Genomic DNA, 12,289 nt, shown 5'->3' with positions numbered 1-12,289 from the left:
GGAGGCTTGATGGAATATGAAGTGTTGCTCCTCCAACCTGAGTATGGCTTTAACATGGCAGTGAAGTTTTAAATAGAACATGAGCTACAGAAGAAGGAGAAGTTATTACAGTTCCACCACTCTACCCTTGCCCCTCTCTCCTCTGTTGTTCAATACAATCAAAGCTCAGCCTATATCTTACCAATTTTTCCATCCTTGTGTCCTCTGATCTTAGTAATGAGACTGTAAGATATGATTATGGTTGAATCATGAGTTAGCCCCTCGCGTCTGCAGCACTGTTCACAGCTAGTTGTTTACCTCAGCACCAAGCACATATCTCTGTGTTGAACAAACACAATGGCCAAGCTTTCACAGCTTCTGCTTACAGAATAATTAAATTTCATCACCCCCTGAATAAAGCGATTTCTCATCCTAATCGAAACGGCCTGTCCTTTATTATCAAACTGCGTTCCCTGGTCCCAGACTCCCCTGTCAGGGGAAGCATCAAATGTGGATGCAAATCTGTCAAGTCCTTTAAGAATTATTAAGTTTCAATAAGATCTCTTCTCCTAATTCTAAACTGAACAATATTGTACCAATCCATCAACCCCACTTCATATGTCAAAGTATACCAGCCCTAGAAATTCTCCCTTTGCCCTCCCCCAATCAAGCAGAAAATAAAAAAAGCTTGAGAACAATTAATACCAGCTTCTCTCCTCTGTTATTAAGCTTTTGAATGGGTCTCTTGTAGGATAAAAATGAACTGCAGTTCTCTCAGTTTACCTTCCCATCACATTAAACATTATTGTGCAATAGATTGGTGTTGGCCTAAAATGTTTACTGATTATTCTCCTCCATAGATGCTGCCGGACCTGCTGAAATCCCCAGCATTTTTAACGTTCCTCAAGATTTGCTCATTATTTGTCTACCTGCACTGGATTTTCTCTGTAACTGTTGCACTGCATTTTGTATTCCATCTCCATGTGCTTGTTCTGTCTGGACGGCACGTGAACAAAAGCTTTTCCCTGTATCTCGGTACTTGTAACATTAATAAGCCAATTATCACCATTTGGTTTAGCAAGAACTTAGAAGACAGTGAAACTTGGAAAGGCTGAGAGGTTTCAATTAATTTTCAGACAGTTTCAAGCAATTGCCTCACTCATAAGACCAAAATAATAACAGACAAACTCATGCGTGCTTTACTCACCAGAGGTCTGTTTCTTATTTAGTCCAGCACAAAGCCGAAATCAAGCAGGACTCTCAATAGTGAGCTTGAAGATGACAATGGCAATAAAAAGAAAACATTTTTTTCCTGGTCGCGAAGGAGCCTGGGACGAACTCAGAAGAGGAAAGAGAATGGGGACTCACGTGCTGGTGAGTTTTGTTAATCTTCCACATATTACAGTGGTGCTACAATCTGCCTTTTAACCTTAGGAAAGGCCGACTGATAGAGAAAGGGAAGGCAGAATATTAGAGCAAATAGATTGTAAGAGCTTCTGTAGTGATGCAAAAAAGAAACTGGAGAGGATAAGTGTTCCTTTAAAGACATGACAGATTTTATAATGGAGAATAAGGAAATGTAGGGGAGGGCAACAACTTGTCTTTGAAGTTTGCTCCAGTAAGAAACTGCAGAAATACAAGAGAATCAAGGGTCTCGAGAGAACTGAATTGAATTAGTGAACAAGAGCCAGATAAGTTTGTGAGATTGAAGCTGAGATATCCCAATATTCAGATGATCAACACCCTAGAGTTTTGAAAGGCTACACAGATTGATAAGGTGGTAAAGAAGGCAGATGGTGTACTTGCCTTTATTCTGTAAGGAGTTGAGTTCAAGAGTCAGAAAATTATGTTGCAGCTTCATAAAACCAGTGAGGTGCAGCTGGGGTATTGCATTCAGACCTGGATGCCCCATTATAGGAATGATGTGGAGGCTTTGGAGAGAGTACTGAAGAGGTTTGTCAGGATGCTGCCTGGATTAGAGGGCATGTGCCGTAAGGTGAGGTTCAACAAATTTGGATTATTTTCCTTGGAACTGATACAAGTTTATAAGGATCTGAGAGGCATAGATAGAGTAGACAGACAGTGTCTGAGATGTCAAATAACAGAGGGCGTTTATTTAAGGTAGGAGTGGGTAAGTTTGTAGGAGATATGCAGAGAGTGGTGGGTGCCTGAAATTGCTGCTTGGGGTGATTGTGGAGGCAAATGCAATAGAGGGTCCAAGGGGCTCTTAGACAGGCACATAAATGTGCAGGAAATGGAAGATTTTGTGTAGGCAGAATGGATTAGTTTGTTTGGGTATTTAATTATTAATTGAGTTAGTTCAGCACAACATTCTAGGCCCAAATGGCTTAATACAGAGCTATACTGTTCTATGTTCTAATTGGTTCTAAGTTTTGAAATGAATTATCAATCGACTTTTAAAATAATGTTCATTCTGGAATAGCCCCACTATTTAATAAAGGAGGGACAGAGAAAATGGAAACTTACTGACCCATTTGCTTAACATCAGAGACAGGGAGGTTGTTCATTACATTTGGAAAAGAATAACGGGACTGAACAGCTTGGAGTTATGAATAGGAAATAATGTTTGACAAAGCTATAGGAGTTCTTTAAGGACATGATTAATAGATTAGATAAGAGGAGCAAGTGATTGTGGTGTATTTAGATTTACAGAAATCTTTTGATAGGTTCAATACAAGGGGTTTGGGCAACAAGGCTGAAATAGGATAATGTACTGGCATACATTTGGAGTTGGTTAGCAAAATGTGAAAAAAAGGAGTGGGATTAGAAGATAAATAATACAGTACCAAAACAGGTCTTTTGGCCTATGATGTCTGTGTCAATTATGAGGCTAAATTTAACTAATTTTGTCTGTCAGCACATGATCCCTATCCCTCCATTTCCTGTCTGTTCAAGTTTATTGCCATCTGCCTGTACATATATACAACCAAACAAAACAATGTTCCTCTAGACCACGATGTACCCACAATATATATAGCACATAAAACAAAATATGACTCAAAATGCCTGTGAAGTGCACAGCGCAGGTAAACAGTACAGCAAAATTCCAGTGCAAGCAGCAAATGTAGTGATGTGGATCATGTGTAGGCAGGCAGTCAGTTGAATTTGGCATTTTAATATATGCCAGATATGTTAAGGAACATAGGGTTTTTCTCAAAGTCTGTGACATGCGCTATTATACTTGGGCCTGAGCTGTTTACAATCACTTCAGCAATTCAGCTGAGAATAAACATCATGTTTCTGACATGCTATTGTGTCAAGTTTGCTGATAGGATTGAGAGCAGCAAGAGTATTTAAAGGAAACTTCCAGTGCAGATCTAAGTGACTAAGAACAAGTGGAGTGTAATTGTAAATTCGTACAGTGTAAAGCTTTGTTTTGCATGCCATCTATACAGATAATTTCATTACAATGTGTTGAGGTACTGCAATAACAGACTGCAGAAGAAGGCATAACAGCAACAGAATACGTGCATTTCAAGCAGACGGCAAGGTCATAATGAGGTAGACCGCGAGGTCAAATGTCCATCGTATTGTTCAATATTCTTATAACAGCAGGTTGGGCCTGTTGGCTTCTATCCTGTTGTTGTATGAAGAATTTTGAGGCCATGCACGAAATGGGAAGGGGGGTGGTGGAATGGTGGCTGGGCGCTTATTAACTGTTGAGAGACTGGAAAATATTGATGTTGAAACACACAAATCACTGAATGTTAACATGCAAATGCAGCAAGCAATTAGAAGGCAAATGGTATTTTAAAGATTAGCTTTACAGATTGTGTAACAGTTTCTTCCCCCAAGCCATCAGACTCCGCAATACCCTGTTACGTATTCAGGCAACAATAAATATATATGAGTTAGGCAAGGGTTTTTATAACAAATAACACGTTTATTAAACACTGAAAACAAACCCCCCAAAAGTAAACAAACACTAACGTAACCGGAAATCAGCTGCTGTGCGGCAGCTTAAACAGTTCTAAAAGCGATGCAGCAAAAACAGTTCTTAAAGCGATATGCCGAAAGTTCAAAATGCTCACAGTCCATTTAAAAGGAGAGACTTTTTAAGGCAATTTAAATTCTCTTCCACGTCGTTGTCCTTCGATCCCCGGCGTCGAACTCTTCCCACGTAGAATTTTATAAAACGTAACGGTTTAAAGGCACTGACCTCTTCTTCCACACTATTCTCAATCTCCTGCTATCCCAGCAGAGATTAACACGAGAACAGTCAACGAAATCCTCCCGAATGAGGATCACACAAGGTCGAACCCAATCCACCGTCGAAATTCGATTCTCCTCGATCTTTAACTTCTGAACTTTTATCTTCACTCTCCACAGTAAAGAAACTGCTGGCAATGACCTTTTAAACTTTAGGCATTAGATAAAACTTCATCCTTCAACTAAACTGCGTCATCACATTAAATCACGCAGTGGCATGAAGTCAACATGGCAAATCCAGCCACGAACTGCCCCTCCCCACAGGGTTGGGTCTTCCTTTTATACCCTGTAAAAAAAACCTGTCACATGATCTCTACTGGCGGGAAAATGACGTCACTCCACCATCACAAGACCATTACCTCAAGTCCAGTATAACTTCAACCCCAGTCACGTGACAAGGGTACCACTGTCACGTGTCACGAGTACGTAACAACCCAAAGCTTAGACTGACGCCAACCTACTGCCCTCTACAATGCCTATTGTCTTTATTGTACTGCCTGCACTGTTTTGTGCACTTTATGTGTAGGTCTGTAGTCTAGTGTAGTTTTTGTGTTGTTTTACGTAGTTTCAGTGTAGTTTTTGTATTGTTTCAAGTAGCGCCGTGGTCCTGAAATACGTTGTCTCATTTTTACTGTGTACTGTACCAGCAGTTATGGTCGAAATGACAATAAAAAGTGACTTGATTTGATTTGCCACATGTACATCAAAACATAGAGTGAAATATGTTGTTTGTGTCAATGAACAACAGACTGCAACTGTGGCCAAGCTTCCAGCACCAACATGGCATACCCACAACTTACTAATGCATACATCTTTGGAATGTAGGAGCACCCAGAGAAACCCATGCAATCACAGGCAGGATGTTCAAAGTCCTTACAAACAGTAGTGGGAATTGAACTCTGATCGCTGATGTTGTTAAGTGCTACACCAGCCTCTATGTTACTGGGCCATCTGGGCCTCTGTTACTGAAGGATTTGAGACAGCTGGTAAAGATGTACCAACTTTGATATACTTGTGGACCCTGATCACTGGTGCTATAAAGCATTAGGCTAACTGCTTTGTTACTGTACCACCTGGGCTTTTATTACTGGAGGATTTGAGTCTGCTGTTAAAGATGTACTAACTCTGGTAATCATAAACATGAGATTCTGCAGATGCTGGAAATCCAGAGCAACACAGACAAAATACTGGAGGAACTTAGCAAGTCAGTCAGCATCTATGGAAATGAATAATCAATCAACATATATTGGGCCAAAACCCTTCACTAGGAATGCAAAGGAAGGGGAAAGATGCCAGAATAAGAGGCTGGGTAGAGAGGAAGGAGTACAAGCTAGAAAGGTGATAGGTGAAGCCAGGTGGGTGGGGAAGAAATAAGAAGCAGGAAGGTGATAGGTGGAAAAGGTAAACCACTGGAGAAGAAGGAATCTGATGAGAGAGGAGAATGGATCATGGGAGAAAGGGAAGAAGGAGCATGGGGCACCGGGGGAGGTGATGGGCAGGTGAGGCGAACTGGAGAGTTAAGAGGAGAGCTGGAGATGGGAATGAAAGGAGAGGGAAGGGGGAGGGGAACCATTACCAGTAGTTACAGAAATCGATTTGCCCTTCCTCCTTCTCTTTTCACTCAGAGTCTTCTCTCCTCTCTTATCAGATTCCTTCTCCCTCTCCTGGTCTTGCCTATCACCTGCCAGCTTGTACTCCTTCCCCTCCTCCCACCTTCTTATTCTGGCTCTTTCCCCTTCCTTTGAAGTTCCAATGAAGGGTCTTGGCCTGAAGCATTGTCTACTCCTCTCCATAGATAACCTGCCGAGTTCCTCCAGCATTGTTCTAACTTTGGTACCTGCTGGTAAAGTTACATTTTCACAAAATGGCATAGCTAGTAGAGCTCTCAGTGTGGAGAGCTCAGATGCTCTCAGTGTGGAGTTTGAACATTCTCCGGAGACTGCATGGGTTTCTTCCCACATCCCAGAAATGTGCAAGTTGATGGGTTAATTTGCTGCTTGTGTGTAGATGCGACAGAATCCAAGGGGAGTTGATGGGAATGTGGGTAAATTTGAAGGGTTGTGAAGAGCTCCTTGAAGTTAATGCAGTGAATATTGTTTTACTTACTAGACCTCTCTGCAAGTAATGGGCTGCCCCCATGGCATCGGGAATCCTTTGGATCAACATCTTCATCCACTAGCACTGAGTTGATAACGGTTGGCTGTCCAGGAAATAACAGACAAGAGGTTAGTACAAAAAAAAAGAACTGGTAGCTGTCTCACTGTTCTAGAGGTGCTTCTACTGAGCATCTATTCCTAAACACTTTTGAACTCATTTGTTAATAATGTTTCGGCAGCTCTGAAAATCATTAGGATAAGAAAGGAATCTTTAAATCTGTTTATTTCAAAATTAATCAATATAAGTACTTGGAATGCTGGTAGAAGGTATGTTTCATATATCTCAGATATATTCAAGGTTTAATAAAGCCACTGCCACTTCGGTGGTAGAAGGGGCATTACAATTCACTACATTCTTCATAAGACCATAAAACATAGGATCAGAATTGGGCATTAGGCCCCACATTTCTATTATGGCTGATGTATTTTACCTCTCAACATCCTGCCTTCTTCCCATAGCCTTTAATGCCCGTACTAATCAAGAACCTATCAACTTCTGCTTTAAATATACCCAATGACTTGGTCTCCACAACCATCTCTGGCAATGAATTCTGTAAATTCACCACCCTTTGGCTAAAGAAATTTGTCCTCATCTCTTGTATTCTGAGGCTGTGCCCTCTGGTTCTATACTCCCCCACTATTGGAAACATATTCTCCTCCATACACTTTTTCGGAGCCTTTCAATATTTTCATTGGGAAGAGCAAAACTGAACTCACAGCCCTCTGTGGTGATCCCCTCAGAAGTGTACATGTGGGTGAACAATCAGATTGCCCTTAATAAAGTTCACTTAAAATGCACTTTGTTCTGATTTCAATCAAGATGCATCGTTAAACTGATGTTTATCAAGGAATTGACAGCTTGAGGGCAGGATAAAGGGGTCAAGGTAATAGGGAAATGAACAGATTAAAACTAACATTGTATATTTTACATTATCGTAACAAATCTTGTGTCTTATTCAGAGATCATTAACATGCTCGAATGTCCTAGATATATAACCATATAACCATATAACAATCACAGCACGGAAACAGGCCATTCCGGCCCTCCTAGTCCGTGCCGAACTCTTAATCTCACCTAGTCCCACCTACCCGCACTCAGCCCATAACCCTCCACTCCTTTCCTATCCATATACCTATCCAATTTTACCTTAAATGACACAACTGATCTGGCCTCTACTACTTCTACAGGAAGCTCATTCCACACAGCTATCACTCTCTGAGTAAAGAAATACCCCCTCGTGTTTCCCTTAAACTTTTGCCCCCTAACTCTCAAATCATGTCCTCTCGTTTGAATCTCCCCTACTCTCAATGGAAACAGCCTATTCACGTCAACTCTATCTATCCCTCTCAACATTTTAAATACCTCGATCAAATCCCCCCTCAACCTTCTACGCTCCAATGAATAGAGACCTAACTTGTTCAACCTTTCTCTGTAACTTAAGTGCTGAAACCCTGGTAACATCCTAGTAAATCGTCTCTGCACTCTCTCTAATTTATTGATATCTTTCCTATAATTCGGTGACCAGAACTGTACACAATATTCCAAATTTGGCCTTACCAATGCCTTGTACAATTTTAACATTACATCCCAACTTCTGTACTCAATGCTCTGATTTATAAAGGCCAGCGTTCCAAAAGCCTTCTTCACCACCCTATCTACATGAGACTCCACCTTCAGGGAACTATGCACTGTTATTCCTAGATCTCTCTGTTCCACTGCATTCCTCAATGCCCTACCATTTACCCTGTATGTTCTATTTGGATTATTCCTGCCAAAATGTAGAACCTCACACTTCTCAGCATTAAACTCCATCTGCCAACGTTCAGCCCATTCTTCTAACCGGCATAAATCTCCCTGCAAGCTTTGAAAACCCACCTCATTATCCACAACACCTCCTACCTTAGTATCATCAGCATACTTACTAATCCAATTTACCACCCCATCATCCAGATCATTTATGTATATTACAAACAACATTGGGCCCAAAACAGATCCCTGAGGCACCCCGCTAGTCACCGGCCTCCATCCCGATAAACAATTATCCACCACTACTCTCTGGCATCTCCCATCTAGCCACTGTTGAATCCATTTTATTACTCCAGCATTAATACCTAACGACTGAACCTTCTTAACTAACCTTCCATGTGGAACTTTGTCAAAGGCCTTGCTGAAGTCCATATAGACTACATCCACTGCCTTACCCTCGTCAACATTCCTCGTAACTACTTCAAAAAATTCAATAAGGTTTGTCAAACATGACCTTCCACGCACAAATCCATGCTGGCTACTCCTAATCAGATCCTGTCTATCCAGATAATTATAAATACTATCTCTAAGAATACTTTCCATTAATTTACCCACCACTGATGTCAAACTGACAGGTCTATAATTGCCAGGCTTACTTCTAGAACCCTTTTTAAACAATGGAACCACATGAGCAATACGCCAATCCTCCGGCACAATCCCTGTTTCTAATGACATCTGAAAGATCTCCGTCAGAGCTCCTGCTATCTCTACACAAACTTCCCTCAAGGTCCTGGGGAATATCCGGTCAGGACCCGGAGATTTATCCACTTTTAAATTTCTTAAAAGCGCCAGTACTTCCACCTCTTTAATTGTCATAGGTTCCATAACTTCCTTACTTGTTTCCCACACCTTACACCATTCGATATCCTTCTCCTTAGTGAATACCGAAGAGAAGAAATCGTTCAAAATCTCTCCCATCTCCCTCGGCTCCACACATAGCTGACCACCCTGATTCTCTAAGGGACCAATTTTATCCCTCACTATCCTCTTGCTTTTAATATAACTGTAGAAGCCTTTCGGATTTACTTCCACCTTATTTGCCAAACCAAACTCGTAACTTCTTTTAGCTTTTCTAATCTCTTTCTTAAGTTTCCTTTTACATTCTTTATATTCCTCGAGCAATTCCTTTACTCCATGCTGCCTATATCTATTGTAGACATCCCTCTTTTTTCGAACCAAGTTTCTAATATCCCTTGAAAACCATGGCGCTTTCAAACCTTTAACCTTTCCTTTCAACCGAACAGGAACATAAAGATTCTGTACCCTCATAATTTCACCCTTAAATGACCTCCATTTCTCTATTACATCCTTCCCATAAAACAACTTGACCCATTCCACTCTCTCTAAATCCCTGCGCATCTCCTCAAAGTTAGCCTTTCTCCAATCAAAAATCTCAACTCTAGGTCCAGTCCTGTCCTTCTCCATAATTATATTGAAGCTAATGCTATTGTGATCACTGGACCCGAAGTGCTCCCCAGTACATAAACTGTAATGCTGAAGAATTGTATAACTCACAAGCTCATGAAATGATCAATCAAACTATCCATTCCTGATTTCCCAACCTGCTGCCCCCACCCACTCTGAAACCTTTAACATCTCTGCCGATCTAACCACATAATCAATCCCACCATCTGTCATCCTCCTTGCCAGTTGTCTGAGCCCATCTCCAGGAAAGAAGCACCTGTAGCACAATTTGACTGCCATTACATACTATATCTGGGTTTGAGACCCAGGTGTCAACTGTTTATTCCCCTCCATAAATGTTGCCTGACGCTGAGTTCCTCTAGTATTTTGTGTGTGTTGCTCAAGACCCAAGATGAGAACTTCTAGGCACTAGTGTGATCTTAAGCATCAATATTTTGATGAATTAAATAGTTTAAACACTGTGCTACATGTTATACACTTTTTAAAGTTAACTGGTACAATAGACAGCCACGCATGTGTATGCATTCATGCAGATGTGCACACAGACAAAAACATATATGCACACAATATGATTGTGATACTTTGACCATTTTTTGACAACTTCCCACATTTTTGTGAATGTTTTCAACTTCAACTATCACAAATTGTCGACTGAATTTCTTTTATTCTTTAAGTTTTAAATTCAAAGTTAGGTAAATTTATTATCAAAGTGTGTATGTGTTACTACCTTGAAATTCATTTCTTGTCGACATTTACAGGAAGAAAAATGCAATAGAATTTGTGGAAAATTATACTTAAAGACTGACAAACAACCAATGTGCAAAAGAAGACAAACTGTGAAAATAAAATACTGAGAATGTGTGTTGTAAAGAGTCCTTGAAAGATGAGTCTGTAGGTTGTAGAATCAATTCAGAGTAGTGGTGATTGAATTTATTCATGCCGGGTCAGGTGCCTGATAGTTGTAGGGTAATAACTGTTCCTGAACCTGGTGACGTGGGACCTAAGGCTTCTGTACTTCCTGCCCAGTCGTTGTAAGAAGAGATGGTGGGGGTCTTTATTAATGAAAACTGCTTTCTTGTGGCAGTGCTCAATGTAACTGTACTTGGTGGGAGGGGCTTTTCCTATGATGGGCCGGGCTGTATCCACCACTTTTCCATTCTAGAGCATTGATGCTATTATGATGCAACCAGTCAGGATACTCTCCAGTGTGCATCTGTAGAAGTTTCTCAAAGTTTTGGTGACATGCCGAAACTACACAGACCTCTAAGAAAATAGAGGTGCTGTTGTGCCATCTTTGTGATGGCTTTTAAGTGCTGATCCCAGGACAGCTCCTCTGATATGTTAACACCAAGGAATTTAAAGCTTCTGACCTCTCCACTGGGGGTAATGCTGGGTTAAAGTCTAATGTTATGAATTCAATTTCATTTGCTTGTTTGTTATTCAATTCTGATTGAAAATCTCCTTTCTCCTAAAGTTTGATTCCATCAAAGTACCTGTGACAGAGAGAGAAAAATCTTCAAAACACTGCACTGTGATTCTTCCTGATGGTTCCTCGCACACAGTTTCTATTCAGTCTGGTGTTACTATTCGGCAACTGTTGACTGATCTGTGTGAAAAGCTGCAAATCCAATTAGCAGCTGTAGACCTCTTTCTGCTTGGAGGTGACAAGGTACGTGAAGTTGCTTTGTGCATACTTTCCAGCCTACTGAAGAATGAGTTAAGTTGATATCAGTACAATTCCCCCTTCTCCTCAGAGAAAATGTTAAAATTCAAAGTAAATTTATTGTCAAAGTACTTGTATACCACCTTGAGATTCTTTTTCTTGCAGTCAATCACAGTAGAACAGAGAAATACAATAGAATAAATGAAAAACAAGCAATGTGCAAAAGAAGGCAACTGCACAAATAATATAAATAATTATATAAATAACCAAGCAGATTATACTAAGAAAGTGAGTTGTAGAGTCCTTGGAAGTGAGGTCGTGGGTTGTGGAGTCAGTTTAGAGCTGAGGTGGGTGAAATTGTCCACAGTGATTTAGGAGCCGGATGGTTGAAGAGTAATAACTGTTCCTAAACTTGGTGGTGGTTTGGGACCTAAAGCTCATGTACATCCTTAGCAGTGAGAAGAGAGCATGGCCTGGATGGTGGAGGTCCTTGTTGATGGACGCTGCTTTCTTGTGGCTGTGCCCCTTGTAGATATGCTCAGTGCTGGTGAGGGTTTGCCTGTGATGGACTGAGCTGTATCCGCAACTTCTTTAGGCTTTTCCATTACCTGGCTGTGATGTAACCTGTCAAGGTACTGTCCAGTGTGCATCATTGGAAGTTTTTGAAAGTTTTAGATGACGTGCTGGATCTGCGCAAACCTCAAGAGGTGCTATCGTGCCTTTTTTGTAATGGTATTTGTGTGTTGTTTCACATTTAGGCTGTTGAGATTTTCACAATGCAGTTGGGGATTGATTTTTTTTTAAAAAATTTTTTTATTAGTTTTTCAAAACATTTTACAAAATTAAAAACCCCATATCCCAATGAGGAGCATTAATACAGAGCAAGGTTAAGCATACAATAACAATATGCTACAGAGGAAGAGAATTTAACAAAAAAGCACCTAAATTAAAGACAAGTGAGCTTAGTGTCCTCCCCAAACCCCACAACACAAGGAAAAAAAAACAATTCCAGACCAACCACCACACAAT

The 12,289-nt window shown here is 40.7% G+C and overlaps 1 protein-coding gene across 1 annotated transcript in view; it reads left to right on the top strand.

Annotated features, from left to right (window-relative positions):
• rgs12b (regulator of G protein signaling 12b) overlaps positions 1-12,289 on the top strand; it is a 164,283-nt gene that overhangs the window by 103,668 nt on the left and 48,326 nt on the right. Inside the window, exons 9-11 of the mRNA XM_073047905.1 lie at positions 1,209-1,353; positions 6,319-6,434; positions 11,072-11,266. Coding sequence (XP_072904006.1) covers positions 1,209-1,353; positions 6,319-6,434; positions 11,072-11,266 — 456 coding nt within the window. The remainder of the gene's footprint in view (positions 1-1,208; positions 1,354-6,318; positions 6,435-11,071; positions 11,267-12,289) is intronic.

This window comes from Hemitrygon akajei, chromosome 6 (assembly GCF_048418815.1).
Source record: "Hemitrygon akajei chromosome 6, sHemAka1.3, whole genome shotgun sequence".
Classification (NCBI taxonomy): Eukaryota; Metazoa; Chordata; class Chondrichthyes; order Myliobatiformes; family Dasyatidae; genus Hemitrygon; species Hemitrygon akajei.
The sequence above is the reverse complement of the archived record's forward strand: the minus strand, read 5'-3'. Positions and strand labels throughout refer to the sequence as shown.